Below are 25,103 nucleotides of genomic sequence, written 5' to 3'. Positions count from 1 at the left end.
GTTATAGAGAAATTTTCGTTATAACGAATGACGTTATAAAGAGTTTACAGTGTATTTGTTTAAAGCTGTTCTATGTTGTTTAAGATCATTATTCTACGAAAATGATAATTGTGTGATCAATAATCAAAGTCTTTGTCCGCATTGTCTGTATTGCTCGCACAAACTAGAAGCCTTCAATCCCAAATTTTGGCAATCTCATCGGCGATACAATCTCTAATCTCTAAAATAGCTTTCCTTATGTCTTAGAGAATCGTGATCAAAAAGCTTTTATTCGCAATTGTTAAGGAGTGAGTGTTAATTCACTTCGAGATAAGTGAATGAAATTATTTCGATTATCGCGTTATGTAATATATTATTTAACAAATTGGAATGCGAATGAAAGCAGAATTAAGGTTGTAATTGATTTAGGTAATGTCACACAGATCTAATTTTATTAGTTACAATAGCAATACTTTCTACAATTAAGTAGTAACAAGATCTTTTGATGTGAGAAAACGAATCAAGACGGTAATTATGTAAGGGATTTTGCTGTGAATGAAATACACCCGAGAACATTAACAGGTGTGTCTACAATCGCGACAGCAAAGATTATTTAATTTCAAGGGAAAATACATGATATATTAAATGTTTGACACAAACACTTTCATTCACAGTTAGCAACCTAGTTATTTGCTTTCGTACCTAAAGTACTAACTACACCCTTTCTCTTAGAATCCGTAATATAAATACGACTATCGACTTTCTATCCGTAATGCGTGCTGATTAATTGGACACGATTACCATTGATTCAAATTCCTAGATCGATTTTATTGACGTTTATAATTCAAATGTTTCTATTGTTAGCACCTGTACTAAAGAACATTGAACTAACATACATACTATGTACATTTCTAGTACACCTTATAAAGTTGCCACCAAACAGAAGATAATTAATCTCTAATATATCTTATTATATTTGCCTAGCCCTTAAGTAATTTTTACTTTCGCTATCAATATTTATTAAATAAATAAATCTCTGGGTCAACAAATTTATAGTGAAGAGATTGACCTTACTAAAAATATGTTACCCGGATTCAAATGTTCCGTAACCAAATTCCGTGAGCTAAACGATTCCTTAATTAAGTTTTTAATTCGTGAGACTGCTGTACGTGATGTTTAGCACATTAACCGCAAATGTATAAAGCTTTCCGAAATTGTATGCAATTTCGTTAACCATATCGTTTTATTACTGAGTGTTTAATGTTTTAATATTTGGCGTCTCAGTTGAAATCCTCAGCCGGGCATTATCCAATGATGTAGTTTTGCACATAAAATTTTACGATCACAACGAAATGAAACGATTTCAAATCTTTTTCGGTTTAACAATACGGAGGAAAGCTATTTGAAAAGCTATTAGTGACGATGCATTAAACTGATTGGCATTTAGAAAATTCAGTGTATGAACTATCTCATAGTGAAAGTGTTAAGAATATTGTTCGGAAAGAAAATTTGTTTATCCTAAGATGGTTTTCAATGTGGCTTAGCGTTAATGAGATGAAAGTTGGGGCCTCGCTTGGTTCTTTTTGACGTTTTGTTTCTTTAAGAAATTTTTAGAACTTTATGCATTTCATGCTTGTGTGAGATGGGGTCAAGAATGCTAATTACGTGAAATCATGAATATTTATGTACCGTATTATGTTTCTTACATATCGGGTCAAGTTTAAACTTTATAAGGACGGAAATAAGTTATTATATTTTTTTTCAGATTTGCCTTAATAATTAAAATTGTTAAGGCAAATCTGAAAAAATATGGTTTGGATTCATTGTAAAGAAATAATATTAGTAAAAATCTCGACGCTATTATCTATATTAAAAACCATAAAAAAAGCGTCATCTATCATTTCTCTTGTCCGTCCTTCATTACCAAAACTTAGAATTATTGAGCTCTGCGTTTTTGCTCGCCTGCAAATGAGCTGACCCTAACCATTGGATGATTTTAAACGATAATTACCGCGGTTTTTGTAGAGAACTAATGACGCCTGATAATTTATTCAAAAGTGTTTGTATGTAAAACTTTTCTTTGTTAATTATGAATATTTATTTGAGAGTGTTGTGAGATTTTTTACGCATTTCCGGACAATAGTAACTACTGTTTATAGATACGTGTGAAAATGCAAATGAAAGCACGCAGAACTATCTTGCTCCTAATATATTTATTTAGATTATTTCACTGAATTATGTTGTTTTAACTTTCACTGTGAAATAACAAAAGGATCACGTGAAGCTTAGAAATAGATGGGATATTTGAAACACGGCATGTTAGGAGAGTCGTGCCAGGATGGTCACGATAATGTTGGTGGGAACAAAAAAGGAGTAAATAGTTCAACGCAACCTAATTCTATCCTTTTATATTGAACGATCAAATGCTTACAATTGTATTTCTTCCAATACTTCTAATAATAGACGGTCAGTTAGTCTTCTATTTAATATTATTAGTATGATAATTAGTAATTTCGCAAAAAAATTCTCTTACCTCTTTTTTAGTCTGGTCATTGATCTTTACGTGCGTCTGTTGAGGCTTGTCTCTCAACGGAAGGTATCCTTCGCGGCTATCTGCTGGTTCAGTGGTGCTGTCAGTAAACGTCGTGGAGTCCATGGTTATTGTTGAAGATCCTTCTGTTGAATGCTGATCTGTACTCAGAGTCGGCACAACAGTTTCCTTCACAATCTCATTGGTAGTTCCCAGTGTTTCAACGGCAATAGTTTCAGTAATATCGCTGTTCAAGTTCATTGTTGAGGCAGTTTCCTGAACAAACGGTGTCTCAGTGGTGCGCAATGGGCGGATAGAGTAATGTTTTGTTGGCCGCGAGGTTACCGGTACCTTAGTAGTTGACGATTCATATTTAATTGTTTGGGTGACTTTTGTTTCAACAGTTGTCTCAGTAGGGACAGTCTTGTGGGAAGTCTTTTTTAATTTTGGTGGAGCAGTGGCTGTAGGACGAGGAGCTGGAATAGTGGTTTTTATTTTATTGTGGGATTTTCTTGCCATAGTAGTTGGACGCTCATTAATAGTTGTCATGGTTGCAGCGTCATCCATGGTAGTTTGTACTGTGGGAGGCTGTCGGTCCGCCGGAGGGTCTAAGTTAGATTGCTTTGGGGTTCTGGATGGCGGGAAGAAATAATCCATGATTGATGGCGACTTGTTTCGGTTGTTTGGGATCCATGACCAGGGATTGAAGTCTATAAGACGCGGCTTTGAAGGTTCGGATGCTGAAGCGAGAGCGACGAGCGCGAGGATAACGTACGAAAGACGAGGCATGTCGCGGCGTGCGTGCGGCCGCGTTGACGATCGGAGCGGGACTGCGCTAGCGCATCGACAGCACCACCACCGTTCACCCGGTTCATTTCATAGGGTCGCGCTGCAAATTGCACGCAGGAAACGCATACGCGTGAAAGTTGTGATCATTTCGTTTATGAAACCACTGGTGGTTAAGATACACGTGAAAGACGTGAACGAAATAAGAAAATTACTTGATGTTGCCAAGTGGTACCTGGGACAGGATATACAAAAAAATTTTTTTTTTCAAAATAGTTTTTGGCATGTAAAAACATTTTTAATTCAATTTGACTTAGACAGCAATATACGACAAACTTATTTCTTTCTTAAAACTACTTAGCTGTGCAATACTTATTTTAAGTAGGTTCGACACCTCAAATATAAATTTTGAACGGCGTCACCGCAATCCGTGTAATTTTCATAGATTGATCATTTTTCACGCTCTATTTAAACTTAAACTCTTCATTTATATTTGCATTTTTTAAGCTCCCACGATGCATCATCATGGTCTACTTAAGCATTGTAAAGTTAAATTGTTTATTCTGCAAGACTTGAAATAATTGCACTCTTAAGATTCTATTTAACGATGAGATTCGCAATATTCATTTATTGAAGTTAATGCTTTTGTAATTTTAAGTTTGTGTTTATGTTTATTAACTTATGATTACTTGGGTAGTAAATGTTGAATAAGTCATTATAAAATCATTTTATTACTTTAATTTAATTGATACTAAACTTTATATTTCCAGTTTCAAAGGTAAGGCAAGTCTAGGTTTGTATAGATGAAACTTGCTTTATTTTTTTTACTGTTTCATATAAATTAGTAGATTAATGTATCCTATATACGTATTTAACATAGAAATTATCAGTGATATCTGATATATTTATTTATTTTAAAAGACCATACGAAATATACAGACACTTACAGAGAACACACAATATATAAAACCACAGTATATTCATATGTGCATCACATTTAAAGGGAAACGACAACAAACTAGATTAAGATATTCAAATATTAAATCAAATATGCACTTTAAATTGTAATATATTCCTTCCTTGCAATTGTTATTAGTAAGTTAACAATGGCTGCAGCATCTTACGCCAAAAGACATGGAAACTGTCATAAAATAGCCTCAAAGCGTCGTTTACAGCAAGTAGAGATCTGTTTAGAGGAGCATTACAACCGACGTAATCGATTATCTTCTTTGTTAAAGATTGAAAATCCGATAATAACAGTCAAATATAAAAATGCTTCAATAACGTACCGATACGGCAATAACAATTTCTACCTACTGACACTATTCGAGTAGCGATAATTGAACGAGCCGAGTAAAATTCACATAATAGCCAAAATGGACCACTTCGATTGTTTCTAAATCATTACCTCTATCCTAACTAGAACCTTTCACACCATTGTCTATAGGTATTTTTGAATGTCACGAGGCAACTTTTCCTTTTAACGATCATTCAATTACTTTAAAGAAACTGTGATTATATATAGAAAACGCTTGGTCAAAGCATTGTGCAAATCGCCTTATTGGATTCTCTAAAGGGAATTAGCAAACATAAAAGCTCTTAAAGAATACAATGAAAGTTATTAAGCAATTGTCAGACCGCGATTGTTGGGAAGAGAAACTTCTTTAGGGATGTTCAAATTTTTATCATTAGTGGCCCGACAATGTAGAGTTTCTTTATGACCAAAATTACAATGATTTAATTTTTTTATACAGAATTTTAACTAAATTACTAACTGCACTTTATGTATCTAGTTATTTTTGACAAGTTTTTTTGCCTTTTTTGTAACTGGTTTACTGAAAATTGTGCCTAGACGCTGTAAACTTCACATAGTCGCCCCTTGTTGATAGTGTGGCGATAGCTGAGTGCATCTCTGTCTTTAAGAGATAGTTCAATATAACCTTAAATACATATTGTATGCTATATTACAGTTTTACTTCTGCCTCGTAAAATAATGTTTTTGATTTACCCTCTGAAAGATGTTTGTTGACTTGAAAATTATTATACGTTTATCAGTATTCTTAGCAGTAGTAAACACGTTTTTATTTCTCCTATAGTTTTTTAAATTCTTTCAAGGTTGAGCTTTATGCCTTTAATCCGGTGTCCTATCTTCATTCCGTAATGTTAGTGTGATCCTTTAAAAGAGTGTAATATAGCCAAAAATATACATTTATTTCTTGAGGCCTTCGATGTAGTGTACTATGTACTTAGGATGGGAATATGCACTTAAATAAAACTTTGTAAATTACAAAGTAACAAAATTGAGTAAGTAATCATTGGTCACCATAATCATATTTCCATTACATCAGATTAAAACGTGAACTTTCACGTTGTTTACGGCTAAAATTACCACGTAATATGATGTGGTTTACTTATATTTTCTCACAAGATAGCTCTCTTATCGGATAGAAACAATGCCGCAACGCACCAGTAGTGAATGCTTGCGAATAACAAGCGCACTTTTTCTTCCGTTTGGGATTAAGAGCTTTTTAACTTAAGAGGATTTACTGCCATGTTTTCATACCTAACAATAGTAACATTAAAATTTTAATTAGAATATATTATAGTTTATGTGATAGTTATAAACGCAGAGTGAGTTCACAGTAGCGATATCTTATGTATTTAATTATTGGCTTAGGATAGTGTATGTTTTTTTTGAATAAATTAATAAATTAACCCCAAGAAGACACAAGTATGCGCGTTTTCCGCTAAAAAAAACTCCCTTTGTCGCTACTCCCCTCTTCGAAGACACTCTCCTTAAAGCCTCAGCTAGCATCGGAATACTGGGCGTTGACATATCGAATAACGTTCAGTTTCGCGGTCATCTGGAAGGAAAGGCTAAATTAGCCTCCAAAAAGCTTGGTGTGCTCAGCAAGGCGAGACGGTACTTCACTCCGGGCCACCGCTTGCAACTATATAAAGCGCAAATTCGGCCCCACACGGAGTACTGCTCTCACCTCTGGGCGGGAGCTCCCCAGTACCAGCTCCTTCCACTTGACCGTATTCAACGAAGAGCGGTTCGAATCGTCGACGACCAGTCACTTTCCGTGCGGCTTGATCCCTTGGCGTTGCGTAGAGATGTGGGATCTCTCTGCATCTTCTACCGCATTTACCATGGAGAGTGTTCAGAGGAGTTGTTCGGTCTAATACCTGCAGCTGAGTTTCATCATCGGACGTCAAGGCAAAATACAAAATACCATCCGTGTCACCTTGACGTCCGTCGTTCCACAACAGAGCGTGTTCTAAGGCAGTTTTTGCCGCGCACCACCACTATGTGGAACCAGCTGCCCACAGAAGTATTTCCGAACCAATTCGACTTAGGGTCCTTCAAGAAAAGAGCGTACAAATTCTTGAAAGGCCGGCAACGCACTTGCGAGCCTTCTGGCATTGTGAGTGTCCATGGGCGGCGGTATCACTTAACATCAGGTGAGCCTCCTGCCCGTTTGCCTCCTATTACATAAAAAAAAATATATATATATATTCTTGGCTGGCCAAGCGCGAATACTTAACCGTAAGGTCGTGCGTTCGGGTCCAAAGAAGTCAGAAGAACAGAGGTTTAAAGGCCTCGCTTAAAAACATCTATGGTTTGCAGCATAGAAGGCACGTTTTAGTTAATTTGCAAATAAACAAATAACAAATGAAATACAATCAATCCATACAAGCTAAATTGTCCAGGTATCAAAGGCGTGGAAAGCTCGGTTGATTGTATTTATTTCAAGCGTATCCGATTCTCATGGAAAGGAAATAACAGAACATAATAATAGCCTCATGGGGATGATAATCGTGCGAATGCTACAAACACTTTTACTCATCATTGCCCTGTCCTCATAATCTCAGGTCCCGTGACCTAACAACTCCCTGTCATTATCCAGTGATTGCCGATCGAATCGCCTGATTACTTTTACATGCGATACAATAGAAGCATTTACGTCACATTGTACTGTAAAGTGCCGTTCTTAAAATTTGAATAGTTTTTAAAAAAAAAACGAAATTCTCGTCAATGCAGTAAAAAATTTTATAGGATACCGAATGCCTACAACATCACAATATTTAAATAAGTTTTATTATGGTTTTCTGATGATAAGAATCTCCTAAGCCTACCGTTTATTAATATTTTGTCATACAAGAGGCACAGCCATTTAATTTATTTTCAGTTTCACTAGTTGGTAAACAGTTTTTTACTAAGGATTTTATTAATAGTATTTAATGTTAATATCAAGACCAGAGTTAACTTGCTGTAGCTCTCAGCCTCATCTAGAACCTCAACTATACCCAATTGTTAATTATATTATATAATTAACAATTGAAGTAAGCTATCTCTATCAGGCCTAAGAGAAAACTCTAGCTGCCAAATGGTCAGTGTATTCTTATAGAAATGGAAATTCAGACTTAAAATTTTGCGGAATACTGATGGAGATTGAATATTGTTCTTCGGTTCCTTTCAGTTTCTGTTGTTGATTAAATTATATTATTACGCATAGGACGGTAAAACCATATTTGATTAGATAGGTATATTGTAAGCTTATTAAAATCTTTACTAAATGCTTTAAAATTATCTTTTGCTCTTAATGAAATGAGTACAGCTAATAAAATACTAGGTGTTTATTAAAGTATTAAAAGCCTACGTAATTTGCCTTCGCCTTGACATAATGCTATTAAGTTTCTCGTTTGTCCGTAGACAGAATGGCACTAAAAAGTGAATTTCACGTCAATAGCGCATTTCTACTACGGGAAAATTGATTCCCGGGTGGTCTTCCCATTAAGGATTCAATCATGGCGTCAGCAAATAGGGAACGTTCGCTGTATTTTAGCATTTAATCGTACTTTTCATGTAATCCACGTTTAATACGGAGATTATTTTTCCTATTTACAAATATTAACAACAGTGAAAGAAATATGGTTAATATAGCTAAAGCTAAATCCCAAAAGGGATTAATGCGTCGTTTCGTTTACTGTGGCAAAAAAATTTGATAACACGTATAGAAAAATTACTAGATTTCAAACTAAACACTGTAGAATAATCCCTACACATGTTGATTTTATTAATATTCTTCCTTTTTTTGTTACAATAAAATTCACTAAATAGAGTGCAACTTTACAATCTATCCTACACAATAATTATGGCTAATAAGTATTATTATTTTGACTTCTTACAATACTAGTGAATAGTTTAAACTAAGGTAATGTTCATTAACGGTCTTAGGGTTATATAATCGACACTATCTTTGTGTAAAAAACACCGTAATTGCACTAATATTACTTAGGTTTTTGTAACTCAAAAGGTTTAGTTCTCTTTAGGCGTCTTGTTCCTGTTGTATCTAGAAGTTCTTTTGCCTCAGCATTCACGGTTATTTAGCCTGTTTAGTTGAGCTAAGGCAAACCGTTTCACCGTATTTAGGACTGTATCCACATTAAGATCCTTGTAGATTGTCTTGTGATGTAGATCTTCAGATTTTAATGTGCATTAACAATGTCCAGAAGCACATTGTTCTATTAATATTCTTAATACAGTGTGTCACTTTTATATTTTCTTTATAATAGAATTATGAACATTCTCCTTTCTCTTATGTATACGCTTAAAGAATATGAGTATGCCAAAGTTCAGAGTTATTAAGGTGAAATTGGGTGAAATATAAAGCTCCGCTAATGAATCCTAGTTTTGAACCGCAATCTGCTCCACTCATACATTTCTCACCGCAAGGGGATTAGTTATCATGATATCTGTTTCAGGGAAACTATAAAGTCTTTAGAAACTTATCTATGATTGGAGGGGATTTCCAATTACATTTTTCCATTTCACGGAAATAGACATTCCGAGAAAACCGGCAACTTTCCTGGAAGTGACGCGTGTTAAGCAAAGAACCCTGATCACTTCACAGTTATAAATTATGAATAAGGGAGCGTTCAAGTATTACGTAACGAATTTGGGGGGGGGGGTCCTTTTGCAAAACGTAACGAAGCGGGGCGGGGATTGAATTACGCGTTATTGTTAATATTATTTTCGACTTTTCAGTACTTAACACCACATAATGGTAACTTTTAGGTACAAAGAGTGACTAGGTGGTCACGAAACGTTTTACTATACCTGGGTACAGAAAAACGTTACGGCGCGTTACGTGGGGGGTAAATAATCTCCAAAAATTGCGTGACGTAATACTTGAATGCTCCCTAACGCCAAAAAGCGTCCGACGCAGGCTTCACAGGATATCGTAGAAAAAAATCTCCTTAGTATAGATACTCGTTTATACCAGAAGTATTAAATGTATATTTTATTTATATACGATCTTGCATTGTTAAAAATATTTTATTCTTACCTTAGCTTATTTTTAGACGTGGGTACGTAAGTGACGTACCTACACGCGTTTCATATTCAAATTCAAAAGCCTTTTATTGCCAACCTTAAATAACATTACTTTAGCTGTGTTAGTATTTAGTATTCTTAATTTATTGTTAGTATTATATTTAATAGTATATTAAATAAATAATTGTTTCTTTAGTTGGGTACCTACCCGGTTATAGGTAAAGGCCCCCTCCATATTTTGCCATCTGTGTCGGTTCTGGGCGTCCCTTGTCCAGGTGTTGTCGGCCATGTCATGTATCTCATCTCTCCATCTCATAACGGGATGACCTCTGTTCCTTCCGTCTCTGGGATACCAGTGAAGTACGCGTTCTCTCCATCTTCCGTCATTTACTCTTATTATGTGTCTATTTACTCTATTTTCTGCGAGCAGCGATCTAACGTTATACGTACAGATGTACATAGTATTGTTTTTAAATTGAGTTTTATCCTCATAACATTGTGGAGGGTTTTGTAAACCGTAAACGTACACGCGTTTACGGTTCATAAAATAATGTAATTTTCTCAACCAAAGCCTTATTATCTGTATACGATATTTATCCTAATTAGCTCAACTAGTGAAGCGAAACCAACACAATAGCGTTAATATGACACATCAAATAATGTTGAACAGAGTTTTCATTATAATAAAACCGTCAAGTATTAATCAGCTATGTAATAGCCATTCTAAAATGCGTCTTATTGTTATTGAAATAGGGACTATAACAGCGCAATTGATTCTTAAGACTATGTCATATTGATGCGAAAATCACGAATTATTGAAATGATGTTAGTAAGATTACAGTTTAATTCAGTAAAGTCGTCGTGACCTAACTGTACCGATTGTTTGAACTCGTTGGAAACCTAGATTTTATAGCGTTATGGCTATTTGCTGGCCTGACACGGTCTTACGATCGGGTCAAAAGACTAATGCATTCCTAAGAAGTGCAGTATTGGCAGAATAGTATATTCTCTTAAGGATTTTTCACTATGACAATGGTGTATCTTTCTTAAATCTTTTATTTAGTATTAAGATTTAGTGTCAGTTTTATACATCTCCGTAGCATGAGTTGTGTGAGAGCATTGTTAGAGCGTGTGGGATTTACTCTGAGGTCATGCATCCTAACCCCAGCAGTGGATTAATTCATCCATTTCCGTAATTATTGCTTGGAACTGGCATGGTTTTCACGTGTGTCAGTCATTAAAAGCTAACCTTATGAAAATACATAATCAAGGAACCACATAGATTCGGGGTCCAAGTGAGTGCAATATTCATGCGTTATAAAGAGCGTTCGACACAAATTGCTCTAATGACTCTGCCCTGACTGTGATTTGAATTTAATGAATTACACTACAACATTCGCTTCTTATACATATTGTACGTAAGACATTGTTATACGTGACGCCTATGCTAGAGGTTTCTTATAGAGTACAAATTGCTCTATTAAGTACTGCATTAGCGGAAGGCATGGTTTTTCGTCTCTTCGTTATTAGTTGGTAATCAATGATTGGCTACGGAGTAATGCGCAGGACCTTTGCTTTGCGGGATTCAACTGCTATGTAATTGGTTATGGGAATGGTTAGGGAAAAAATTGCGGCGGTAGCTTTTTAAACCTTCACATTTTCTACAAAGAATGCACTGATGCAACAATGACGGTAATTCATTGTTGCATCAGTTTAATATTGTTGTAGCATAAGGTTATTCTATAGAGAATTCATTATAATGCTATCAGTTATATTATATGATATAGGCGCATAAATGAATTAACTAACCTAAACCGAGGTCGATTTACAAATTTTATAAAAGTATACGCTGTAAATTTTTTGCCGCCCTTGCCTCTACAAATGACATCTCCTAGATTATTGTTAGAATCCAACAATTTAATTGCACGTAAAATAAATTTTGAATTTTTTTTTTGAGCACAAAATTATACACAAACCATCCAGTTAGCAGTAGTAGGACAGGTATAGGTTGCTAGAGGGAGGGTAGAGGAAAATACACTTTCTGCAATTTCGCTCTTTTCACTCATTCAAAGTGCAAAACATCTGTAAAGCATCAGAAAACCATCGTGCAGAAATCTCATGCAAAAAAGTCGGTTCCCAAATTTGCCGCCCTAGGCTCCAGTGTGGTGGTAAATCCGCTACTGCTGAGACTCGACTGTGATTTTATGACCTAATCACATCTAATGTTCACCACTAAACTCAGGTGGCGGTACAATATAGATTATATTTCTTACTAAATGTCGTTAGTAGAATTTTTACGCAAAAGAAAAGCAATTAAATTTCCTATTACTTCTAAGTGCCTAACCTTCTTGTATAGTTTCATTGTACAATAAAGCTGTTTTCCCATATGGAAGTGCACGTGATGCTTGTTTACATCGGCATTACAAGGATTTGTGTTACAATTTAGTAGGAGCGTTTGTATTGTACATTTCGAACTGTACACTGTTGGACAAAACTAATGTGTATAACAAGCTTTCCACATTCTTTAAGAAAGTAGCGATTTTAATAGATTATAATAGCAGTTTGTGTAAACAATTGTTTCCGTTTGAAATAAATAAGCCAGGTTTATTTATTCACCTCATGCCGTTTCAAAAATTGTCAATAGTAACTATTGCTACTATTAATGGTATTTCTGGAATGCTATGGTTTCCTTCTGTGTAGGTACTGCTACAGAAAGCGAATAAGGGCGCAGTGCCTATTCAGGAAAGGGGTGTGAAAATCTTATTGCGTTCAGACTAAGACTAAAAGATGAGCTTTAACAGAGGTGTGATCATTAGAAAATGCCCGAGATGGTAGCGACTTAACAAGCAACACATTTGCTAGTATACATTTTTTGAAACATTTAGATTAGTCAAAATGAAATAACCTTTAAGATATTGAAACATTTAATCGCTTTGTGTCAATAATTTAACTTAACCTACGTAAAACAAGGAAGACATACCTCAACGGTATAATACAAAATATTAACATTTTCTCATATTTACATAAATACACGATTGCTATATTCAATACAAAAGGCAACACAATCGTAAAAATAGTTAGCATTTAACAATAAGGTTTACTAAAACAATAATATCGCAAACATAAACTTTGTCCATGGAAGACATTGAAACAAGGCAACAGTCTTAAAGTACACATTATATCTTTAGAACATTTTGCATGTAAATAACGATTAAATCATAAAATCCTCAATACTCCTGTTATATACGAAAAATGATTGTGCAAGCAAGACGATTGCAGGTATTTTTAGTAATTTTCTTATATACAGTTATAGGTGTTGTATATCTAAAAAAAATCCACAAAATTATGTGAATAAATATAGGTGACATACTTACATATATTATACATAACATAGGCTTTTTGGCCATAGAAAATACCCTATAAAATCTCATAATTGGGATCGATTTCGCTATTCGAAATTACAGAGTGAGGCAATGATACTTGTAAAGAAATAAAAGAGTTCCTTTGCACTTTCGTCGTTTACATGAAATGCACGCAATAGATACAGTATGGCAAGTAATATAAAAATAATTTAATCTAACCGTTTGGAATGATACTTAAAAATATTATTTACAAAACATAACAGAAACAATTCCTATGTAATACCGAATTTAACTTACATATATTTACACTGAGGTCATCATAGCTGTCTATGTAGACAAATCAATGCTTAATACGGGTTGCAGACCAAGAGCTAAGTTAGTTTAGCTTAGCTCGCATAGCTGACGCAGTTTTCCATACTTGTGTGCAGACCGCAAACTATGCGAACTAAGCTATGTGAGCTAACTAAAATATGCGAAGCTAAGTTAGTTGTGTATGCCGATACGCAGCTACACGAGCTAAGCTAAGCCCCTCCCGCTACCCGCACACCATTTGCACATCCTTCGCCACACTGACTGAGCTTTGGCTTAGCTGTTGGTGTGCACGCTATTTATTTCTAGCTTAGCTTAGCCTAGCTTGCTTGGCATAGCTTAGTTTAGCCTTGGCATAGCTTAGTTTTCGGTCTGCAACCGGCTTCACTGGCCAGATATATCGCATTAATATCTGTGATTTTATATTGATTCAGGTCCGTGTATATTCTTATTATAAAACTACCTTTACCGATTTGATTTTCGTATCCTTACGATAATTTTGTACTGAACAGGTTTCAACGAAGTAGGAAGCGTCAGACTAGGTGTTTCAGTCTTTGTCTCCAACGAACCTGTAGCTATCAGGGGGCGGTTCTGGCATGCAGTAGCCGTGGTAGGTACGGATATCTTCAGCGACGTAGGTGACTCCTGGCAGCACACCTGGTTCTGTATGGTGTTTGGGACATGTGTGATCACGTGGGCATTGACAGATTGTACTTGCGTTCACTTCGTCTATCTGTTCGTGGCGACGCCTAGCGCTGAATAGCCGACATGGTTCTTTTCGCGAACACCTTAATCGCTGTAATAAATACAAATTGTTGTTAAATATTTTATAAAAATAAGAACTGGTCATTTTATTTGGTTTTTATCGATTTAAAAAAAACTGTTAAATAAAAATTATAGTTATCTTTATTCCAATTACAAATGACATAGAAAACAAAAAGAAAATGATTCTATATTATAACAACTCCGTAAGATAGATTAAAATATTTAAGCACCATCTAGTGGTGTTGTTTTAAACTACAACAGCAAAGATACTTACGCTTTGTGGCGAGCACGCGAATTGATACTGGTTGCCTTGTTCGCCGCTAGGTGTCGTGTAAGGCAATTTCTTGAGAAGATATGTAACTGAAGACTTTGGACAGTGGCAATTAACAATCTGTTGGGTAGCATTGCTATCTGGCAATGAGAATATGGTCCATGCCGCGTCCTTGAAGTACCGGCATTTTGGCAATCGCCTCACTGGTTCACAGGTCTTGTATAGTGTTGTCTTATCGGCGAGAGTATGGTTATCATCAGACGACAAATCACTGAAAGAAAAAATAATAAAATTAAGAACGTACCAGAATATACTTAATTCTATTGCAAAGTTACTTTAAATGTGTGTAATAATTTGCAAAAGTAAGTCGGCTCTATCTCATTAAAATATTTATTGTTTTGCCGGTACACGTTAATGGAGTAGTTAGTCTCTTATAATCGCTAGAAATGTAAAATGTCCACTTTAAGACCGTTATACTCTTGGCCACATAATCGTAACGCAAACCACTTTCTAGCTCTGTGTTGCTTTATTTCGCAAGATCGTATAACCTTAGGGCACTACACAGTAAATGGCACAATAAATACCAGCGTTGCTACTTTGGGTTCGTTATTATTTTCTATCTTATCTGCTGGGTTTCACCAGCATTGATTCAGTCGTATAACCTCGATAAATGGAATCCGACGAACTTTAATTTTCCATTATAATTTAGTGATCAGCGCCATGCAAGTAAGATCGAGAGTTAACGCTTACTATTCCGTACAACAAAATCTATATGTGAGAAAAGCATGAACATGTTTGAATATAATAATAATAATTATTATTATTATTTTATTAGTGTGATATAATTTCAATATAATATGTTATTACTCACCTAGAACAAGGCCTGTGTCCCAAACACCGACATTTTCGTTCAATCCAAGGCTGGGCTGAATCATAAAGGTCGACTTTACTGCAGACTTGTCGTGCTCTGCAATCTGGCAAATCTTCTTCTGACACCTGGAAATAAAATACGTTTGTATGAAATACTACACTATGTTATTCAACGGTGGAGAATGATATAGGGCCTTTTTCAATTTGTTTACAAATAATCCTGAATTTATTCCTTGTATCTAAAATGGTGTCATGAATCAAATGGTTTGTAAGAATTAAAAGTGAAAAAGTCTATTAAATAAAGAATTTCTTACTAACATTCTATATCGGTTTTATGGTTAAAAAACTATAGTTCTGTCTAAATAATCGAGATTTTAATTGATATGCCGTGATATAATCCGGTAAACCTATATTTTTAATATACCTATTGCAAATTGCCAAGAGTTTAAAGGAATTTTCCTAAATCTCGCGCATTTCAAATCGATTTGATACATTTTGTACATTCATCGCGTATTTTTATTTACCGTGCAGTTGTTGGATTTTGCATGCCGTGAATAATAAGAATTGCTAAAGCTAAAAAACATTCTGGGAATACAACAAAAATTACACTTTCATTCTTAAGCCTCAAATAGAGCCGAGAGCGATAAGGAAACATTCTAGACCTATTTGACGCTTTGTGACAAAGGGTTATAGGTCACCAATAAATAATGCTGTATCATACAGTGGTATCTTCGCGTGGGAGAAAATCGGTGAACATCTGCCATGGTGATCTTACATAGAAAGATGCTAATCATAATACTGTACGAACATGTGTTCCATTCAAATTTTTTTCGCGGCAAGGACCATCGGTCGTGGCATACTTCCGGCCGGAATTACCGGCGACCTGTTGACTGTGGGAACATTTTTTTAACGCAAACATAACTCAACCCAGGGCTAGTTCCAGCGGACGCGACCCATAATTATATATCATTATTATAAAATTTAACGGTGTTTTTATGACATATTCTTCAATAGATATTTTTATGATATTAATTTTTTTATGAATTAAAAGATTTATTGTGGGTTTTTTGTCCATGTATTTGACGTTATTCTTTAACCGAATTTTATCACATGTACAAAGCGAAGTAGGGAATAAGCATAAGAAGAATATTTAAATGTTCAAAGAGACAGCCCTAAGCCCTAAGGGGCGTGAAAACATTTTTTGTTGTTCCGGATATACTTCCGTTTCTTGTGCGTTGCGATGTATTTCGCGGAAACTGCCTTGGACGGATCAAAAGCCGGATATAGCCCTTTTGTAACGAAAACAAAAACACAATACATGGTTTGTTGAGTTCTTGACTCGAGAGCCACCTGCTAATTTACCCTTCAATGGATTTAATGCAAAACAATAAATGTATAAATAAATCATATTATTTATTGTGTGGGTATATATGGGCTTAACGGAGCTTGCATATCGCGCTGAATGCTAATCGCATTTATAAGAAATGCGCTTTTTAGACTTCGATGAATATCAATCGAGGTTGACAATACATAAGTCATTTTTATTAGATGTTTTGAATACTAAGTCTAGACACTAAAATAACGTTAAAATGTAGCTTATATGTCGTTGCTATATTGCTTTTATGCTTAGTATGAAATTCTATGAAATGACTAGCCAACAATCATATCGAAGCAAATTTTGAAGTCTGAATCAGACTGACACTTAAATTCCTACGGTTTTCTAGCATATATCCAACGGTTAATTAAAGGTAACTTTTTTTTTTAAATTATCACTAATGCTCAACCTAAAATCATATCACAAAATGACTTGTTAAACATTGTTTATTCACTTATTAGGACATTATGTTGAGTCTGTCATATATAAAAAATAGATTTTTTTAATCACATGAATAAATTTATTTTTATGTTTATCGATAATTTTATAACGTGACTTATTAAGTATTTTACATTATTTTTGGGGTGCCCAGCTATTAATTTGGTTTTTTAACGTCATTTGACCGTTGCCCGCTGGCGACAGTTTTAAAGCACGCTTCCTTTATTGGTGAAATTAATATAAGCCCTATTGCGTGTGAAATAGAAACTATGTTGGCGTGAACATTAAAAGGGTGAAGATTGAAACTTGGATGTTGCCTGTGCAATGTAAAAATGGACTTACACGAGATAAAATAGGATATCTTTTTGTTGTTCGAGATGTTTCTCTTGGGTGAGGCGTGGGAGAGGGGTATCCGGTGTGAACAGGTGCGCACACGCACCTATAGAAGATTGTTCATACAGGCTGCGGCTGACTGCCGATTTTGGATAACCTTAGAGATCTGTTATACGAAAAATAATCGACCAAAAATTGGGTTAAACTAATAAATATCTTATTGTATTACGAAACTCTATTCTAGGCTACACTATAATATTAGTACCTATGTTGTTCTGATATTTCTTGGTTATATATAACAAACTCGTGTGTAGACAGCCTTAAAGTAAACTATGACCAAACGACCTTCCACAACCTTCGAAGGGCTATGTGGGCACACGCCTCCACTATCTCCGTTTTTTGTATCGTAGGTGTAACTGTTGTTTAATTTTACATTCTACTTATTTACATTTCGTAAGGTCGTGTATATGTTTTACACACTGTAACAAATAACAATATTCGTATAATATTAGTAGAATATTATATAGTCTTCTCAATATATAGAAATGAAAGTGATGCCTAATAAAATCTGGCATATTAATTATGATATTTAAAGTTTTGTGCTAAGTTAGATCTAAGTAACTAAGTCAACTTGACCTTGCTGTATAAAGCACGCGAAATGTCAAATAAAAATAAATAATTTTAAGTGTATTTTTATAATACTATATACTTTGTAAAATACGGTTACATGTAAAATACCTACGTACAAATTGTTCGTTCAAAAGACATCAACGGCGCCGGAAACTCATGCGCACGCACGCCATTTAATTAACTCGTCTCATATAGCCTCATTGTATGCAATAGGTGTCCAATAACCAGGAATTACATCAATACTTAGTACTTGCACATATTCAGTGCCACGATATTGTTAATTATCATTTAATTAGTCGTCTGTATAAAATATTTATATTTTGTATCAATTCTTAAATAACATATTTCTATTTTGTTTAGTAGATTGAGCATCTGATAGTCAACTTGCGATTTGTATGATTATGTATTAAGAATATTATGGTGAGTTTTTATTATGTTCGTTATTACTTGATAAGCAATGTTAGAAAACCGGGAGTTAACAGTTTCATCTTCATACCCAAAACAATATTATTTTTGCTTCCTCTATTTTGTTATACGACGCTGTGATGGATTGCATTACAGTTTTGATAAATGTTATTGAATGTACGTAACATTAGACCGGCCCGCAGAGTATTGAGACACGCCATCTTACACCATTGTATGGGCATCCGGAGGAGGCATTGATGGTACACGTGTCCTCAATCGGAAACCCCATTCCTCAAGTGTGCCCAACTGAAAAGGATGAGTGGGAATGATAAAAGACGAGATTTCGTTGAGACGCTTTGAGCAACTATGTATGGATGAAATTCTTTATTATCTTTTAAAAAGGATTTTTATTTTTCGATATAAGAACCGTAGAATGTTTTACGGTTCTAAATTATAATTTAAATTATGTTTATGTAATATTGGTTTTTTATTTGCTTTTTATTATGTACTAGCTGGCCTGGCGAACATCGTACCGCCTAACAGTCGATTCTTTATTTTTTTAAATACCTACTTATTCTGCTATTCGGGACACCGGTCTAGCTAGTAAGATAAAAAAAAGAAAGTTGATAATACAACAAATACATTAATTTAATATACTACATTTAATATAATACATTAATACATTATTATGTCAAAAAATAAAAATTTACCTTCCCGGAACCCCTCCACTAACACTTGAACTTTATGATATGGTATTAAAGTTCAAATTGCCTTTAAATATTATTACGAATATTTTGTATGGGAATATAGAAAAGTGTTGTTTTTAGACCTTTTTACTCAATTTTTTTTAATTTTTCTCTCAGTAAGAACCATCCTCGTACTTCAAAGAATATTATAAAAAAAGAATTAGACAAATCGGTCAAGCAGATTTCATGTTATGCCGTGACAACGGAAAACGGGTTTCATTTTTATATATATAGATTAATGGACAATAATTATAATGTGTTACATACATGATACAGTAATAAAGGATCTCGGATGGAGTGAAATTATAGTTATCTGTTTGAAATACAACTGACAAAATTATGTACCTACTACGTTTCTTTGTCAACACCTAAGCTAAAGCTTAAAGTCCAAGTTTCAAGTTTTAAGATTGAATTTTTTACAAACAAAAACCAATCATCATAATAGAACATGAAAAAACAGAAATCAAAACTTTCCGGTCTCAGTCGATTTGTTTATTTTCTAAGATAGAGTACAAAAAGTATGCGTTTTTTTGTCGCGTAAGGCAGGTGCTTCGAATCTCCTATTAGTTTTTGCTTTTCACTCCTTGTAGTGACTCCATAAAGAAATTATAACAATAAGAAATTTGAAAATAAAAACTTCTAAACGGATTTTAATATTAATCTTTTGAAATAGTAGTAGTATTTTGATAATATAATTAGTTAAAAATTGCAATAATATGGAATCCATACGCTTAGTTTGGAAATAAATTTCTATGGAGCTTATGTATGTATGTATAAGAAGATGTTAATACGTGAAATAAATAATTTTTGAATAAATAAAGACATTTCATTGCTTGATAATGCAATAATATATCCTCGCCTTGGCATCTCTTTTTACCTTTACTGTTCTTACACTCGTGTCTTCAACTGAATTAATAACTATTTCTGAATGTTGATTAACCAGAATATTGAGTAATATTGCAAATATATCAAGGGCAGTCGAGTGAATGATTCGTACAGCCAAGACCCTTTGAAAGTTTCAAAACCTCAAGGATTTTGTGTTTTATTCCAAATTCAAAATTGTTATGAACAGACATTGGATATTTGTCTGATAATTAATTAAACAGAAAGATACCTTTATTATAATAGAGCCTGGACCTAAACGGTTAGATAGGTAGGTGATTTAAGAAACACAAAAAACTAAAAGAAATAATAACTACTTAGTTTGCGTAAAAAAAACTTGTTTTATTTTCTTAAAAAGACAAGACATTAAAAGTATTTTATAAATTAAGAAGAATATTATTTTTACCTAAACCTGCGCCCTTAGAAAGTCTATACTGCTTTAAATTTCATTCAGTTCACCATATGTATGTTTATAACAGTAGTTGGTTTTACCACCTCCGCTAAGATGTAAATTGTATGTAAATATTCACAATAAACAGGCTTCCGTAAAATGTAGTTCGACCAAATATGGCGACTTCCCCATAGACTCAATCACGTAGGCCGCGATAGCTATGGACTATAGAATGTTGCATAAAATATTAAATTGCATGACATTCCTTTATATGGTTGTATTATAAGTAATCTGTGTCAATAGCAACCAACGCAACTGATGTAATGGCAAAAATAAGATTCAAAATTCGAATTTCGAAAATACTTGCTTCCACTTGTTGTAAACTGTTTTTAATGAACCTTTATTTACGGGACTATAAGATTAAATTACTAATAAAAAATATCTGGAACATGTAAAACCTTTTTAATTATATCTTTTTTATTCTACCTACATACTTATATATTACATGTAGCTAGAAAATAGTAGCTAGCTAAGCTGTGAATACGGAAAATTTGCTTTAAGTTCTGACTTGTTTTAGCAAAGATTCAAGTGGAAAGGAAATTTCATGCATTAAATATTTTTTCCTCTGCGTCCGCGCAGGCGTCCGGCGGTATCATTTGCTGGGCTCCCGTTATGTCCGTCTCGACGTTTCTTGTCATCCTATCGGATATTTATACGACACATGGAAATTGCGATTTCATTTCGACTAATGAACCGATTCGTTTAATTGAAATCGCATTACTTTTATGCAGTTGTAATCAACATTTATTGAACATTGATTTCTCCCACGCTCTGGTGGATTCCGCTTTTAAAATTATAAAATAAAATTAAGAAAGGAATGAGGTAAACTATGGGTAAGGTAGTTGTGGCAAAACATAAAGGCTATATATTTTGCTAAGTAAACAAAATACACACACATAAACAGATGCAATATACATCGCATTTATACATAATGGTCTAATTTTGATAATTTGTATCACCAGTATACTCTGTAATGCGTCATCATTGTTTTCAAAAGCCAAATATTCCGTAGGAACACTAATCTATACCAGACGTTACAAAACCTTAATTTTCTAGACCTAGTATTAGTCTAGTTTAAATTTAGATTGGCGTCTATTCAATCATATTGGCATTGTTGGGTAATTGTTAAATTGTATACATTATTCTATTAGCTGTCACCAACAGCCCAAATAAGACCTTCACACTATTCCAATAGATTTATTATTGTATTATTTGCTTCGACACTATAGAATATTCTGCACAGAATAGTCTAAACAGAATATATATAGCCTAAAGTAAACTATTAGTAGGTATATAAAAAAATACCTAATGCCTTTTATTATTGTAGTAGCAACTTCTTTTAGCAACATTTATTAATGACTAGCTGTACCCCGTCGTTTTATACAAAAACTGTTATAAAAGCATCCAAAAAAATAGAAAACACAATTCTAAAGTATATATAACTAGAGGTCATATAAACAAAGAATTTATTAAAGAAGTGCATGAAAAGTTCAATCTATGTGTAATTTATCCCTTTGAACTTGTAACTGTGATACCAAAGCGGATGATCTTCCCTTCTGTGGTTTTGTCATACAAATCTTAGGTTGGTTACTCTTTGTTTGAACGGTCCATTGATCTTTTAAAGTACAGGAAGCTGTTGAAAAGCCCCCTAATAGAATGAGACATTTCTGTCATATTCACTGCCTGTACGTTCTCTAATCAAAATATTTGATATTTTATCAACGATTTTTTTATTTTAAAATCTTAATGATTAAAAGTAATAAAGCTAAGTTTTCCTAACTATCTCTGGCATATGAATAAACGAAGATAACTCTTAAATTCCATTCCACAATAAGATGTAAAACGAAAAGGTTACCGTTACAAATCAGTTTAAAGCCAGTGACACAAAAAGAAGAAAAAAAGCTTTTTTTATCAAATAGTACCCACTGCCCGGGACGGAGCCTCGTAAGTCATCAAAGCTGTCAAGATAAGAATGAGTGAATGAACACCTGCCGCTACCGGTGTTACGCATGCTCCTACGCAAGCGTGCACAACACCAATTCCATAATATAACCCTTAAAAACCGAGAAATCTCATAGCATTTTGACTTTTAAACTGCGAACGATACAGCTCATTTTCGGTGATAAAAACATATTTCTAACATTACATCTCGAATACACGCAATTACAGCTTAGAACGATTATCTTGAATCGACTTTAAAATTAGGCATAATAATATGATTAACGTTGTTTTTAATATGACTTACAAAACTTGATATCCGTGACTCCTTTTCTATTTTTATTAAACTCGGTATCATTATTGCGGTTGATCGCATGGCTAACTTAAAGGAAATCGGTGACAGATTAATTTTGTTTGTAATTTGTTGGAGGTATAAGACTTTGATCGGGACCGGGCACTTGGTGCCACGTGTGCGCAAGAGCAATTTTAATTGGGTTAATTGTCGGGTGTTCCCTTCCTGGTATCTGTATGACGAATCATACATTTTTACCAGATGTTTCCTCTAACAGCGAACGAATTCAAATAATTTCCTCTAGCTTATTTCCGAGAGCTTAATAAAATTGACTTCTTGGTAAGATAAAGCGATCTCACGAGTAGTGGAATGTTGCTTGAATAGCTTTTGAAGGGGACCTAATATTTTTTGTTATACTGATGTCGTCTGAGAAGGATTAGGATAAAAGCATTATAACATACATATATCAACATTAATAAGTTTCTTATAATAGGAAGTAGAATTTTGAAAGCTTGTAAAAGAATGTTAATTTTTCCGGTACAATTGTTGTATTTTTAGATTTCTATTTATCGCCTAATTTTCGTTTCGCGTGTTCGCTGAACAAACTTAATTGAAACAAGAATTTCGACATTTCGCCTCTAATGTGAGTAAATTATTTTCTTGTATCATTTATATTGCATACATAAAATGATAACAGACGTTCACGAAATACTGGCATAGGTATTTCACAGTGCAATCGAATACTCAATACCTTCATACCGCAAAACGCAAAATAATATCCACCTTTAATAAAAGTATAGATTACATACAATACTTACGCCTGTTTGGTACAGAATCTTAAGCCCGCTTTTCTGTTGCATCGTCCTTCTATGAGGCAGAAGAGGCAATTTGTCCGGTCGACGTATGTGTATTTCGGCTGAGGGCCTGAAGGCTTCAAGGGGTGTTCTGATAACGCCCCGGACTTCGTTAAGGAGCCACACGAAGACGAATAAAGCTAGCACTTGCATGATCACGTCACAAAAAGTGTTTAGTCGCGCGCGAGTAGTTCGCGGGTCGGTTAAGTTCGGACTGGCTGTGGCACGCTCGTCGCAGGTACGACTTGGCCTACGCCTCGGTATAACCACCTTATACTGCGACTGTATCGGTTTAGTACTTTAAAGCAAAAACGTACTTTGACAATGATTCGAAAGCTTGTATCTAGCTATTAAGCTCATCACATCTCTCAGTATTAACTGAGAGATGTTGTTTTGAAGTTTAACTTATCATTACATTTTCTCGATACCACCAAAGCACCTTGATTTTTTATGAATAATATATAATTAAATTATGAAATATGTATGTTTATGTATTTGTTTAAAAGTGGACGAAACATATCTGAATGTAACTACAATTTATATATATTAAATTTCAAGGTCATCATTAAGTATGTATAGATCAGAAACTAATACTTTTCTGAATACTGTGTTGTAAAATTTAATATTTAAGTATCAACGGATCAAAATTCTTAAATCCGACTGGGGTTGACTTCCACCGACGATGTTTTTTTACACAATCTCGTTGCTTGTGTATTAAGCTGCGTTTATAATGTTTATGATTAAATTCTTATTAAATTCATTACAATACAAGTTTGAAATAAAAAATTCAAAGAAACTCCTTAAAGTTCTCGTAGTTCAAATTCTATATTAAGTTAAGATTGATAGAAAATATAAAAAGTAAAAACCTTTACTAATGCAGGCTGAAACTACTTCGATATTAATCCTTTATCTACAAAATTGAAAGGATCATAGTATCGGCAGTATAAAAAAATCTTTTGTATTTTACAATCTATAGTTATTCCCGTAAACAATGAATCCATAATAATTCCACTTAAGTCGATCAATGACCACTTCAACGGAACGCCACCGTACAATCGTCCAAAAACAAAATCGTTTCGAAACGGAAATTCCTAGAAGATTGTTTAAACAATTCTCGGGAACGTATTGTTTTACCATTGTAACGCGAGCTTAGTTGTCTTGCCTCTCACTCGCTCCCATTCACCAGTCTCGAGCCCGTATGAATGAACTGTTTCTTATGAATGGATAGTACTATGTATACGTATCTTTGTGATGGTCATTTCGAGTTATATAGGTAGGTTTGGCACGTGGTCCGTTGGCATTTCGTCTTTTTCGTAACGGTCATGAATGTCATTACATCAAGTATGTATTTATGAACTAGACGATCAAAATTCAAAGATGTTTGAAGATTAAACGTTTTTTTGATCACGCTAGTGTGCAATTTATTTTTTTCAGACCTACCAGTTTTTAATACATAAAATAAAATCTGAAGTTTAATACTCTCAACGTCGTCAACCATGATATATTTTATTTCTTTTTTATGTAATAATAAAAAATGTCTATAGCCT

General features: G+C 34.2%; 3 protein-coding genes across 4 annotated transcripts in view; 1 reads left to right on the top strand and 2 right to left on the bottom strand.

Moving 5' to 3' along the window:
* The window catches only part of LOC125050187 (zonadhesin), a 44,517-nt gene extending 41,161 nt beyond the window's left edge, over positions 1-3,356 (bottom strand). The window contains exon 1 of the mRNA XM_047649839.1: positions 2,513-3,356. Coding sequence (XP_047505795.1) covers positions 2,513-3,298 — 786 coding nt within the window. The 5' untranslated portion in view covers positions 3,299-3,356. The remainder of the gene's footprint in view (positions 1-2,512) is intronic.
* LOC125050186 (elongation factor-like GTPase 1) overlaps positions 1-25,103 on the top strand; it is a 95,095-nt gene that overhangs the window by 49,096 nt on the left and 20,896 nt on the right. The window lies entirely within an intron of this gene.
* On the bottom strand, positions 12,542-23,786 carry LOC125050188 (protein giant-lens). 2 transcript variants are annotated; one of them, XM_047649840.1, is made up of 4 exons: positions 23,512-23,786; positions 15,214-15,338; positions 14,346-14,613; positions 12,542-14,102 (listed from the first exon to the last, which is right to left on the bottom strand). In XM_047649840.1, the coding sequence occupies exons 1-4, from the start codon at positions 23,707-23,709 to the stop codon at positions 13,854-13,856; spliced, it is 840 nt and encodes a 279-aa protein (XP_047505796.1). In that variant the 5' UTR covers positions 23,710-23,786; the 3' UTR covers positions 12,542-13,853. The 2 variants fall into 2 exon arrangements, with proteins under 2 accessions (XP_047505796.1, XP_047505797.1); XM_047649841.1 differs by having other exon boundaries at positions 23,521-23,786.

Source organism: Pieris napi, chromosome 6 (assembly GCF_905475465.1).
Source record: "Pieris napi chromosome 6, ilPieNapi1.2, whole genome shotgun sequence".
Taxonomy (NCBI): Eukaryota; Metazoa; Arthropoda; class Insecta; order Lepidoptera; family Pieridae; genus Pieris; species Pieris napi.
This window is presented reverse-complemented; position numbering and strand designations above follow the sequence as displayed.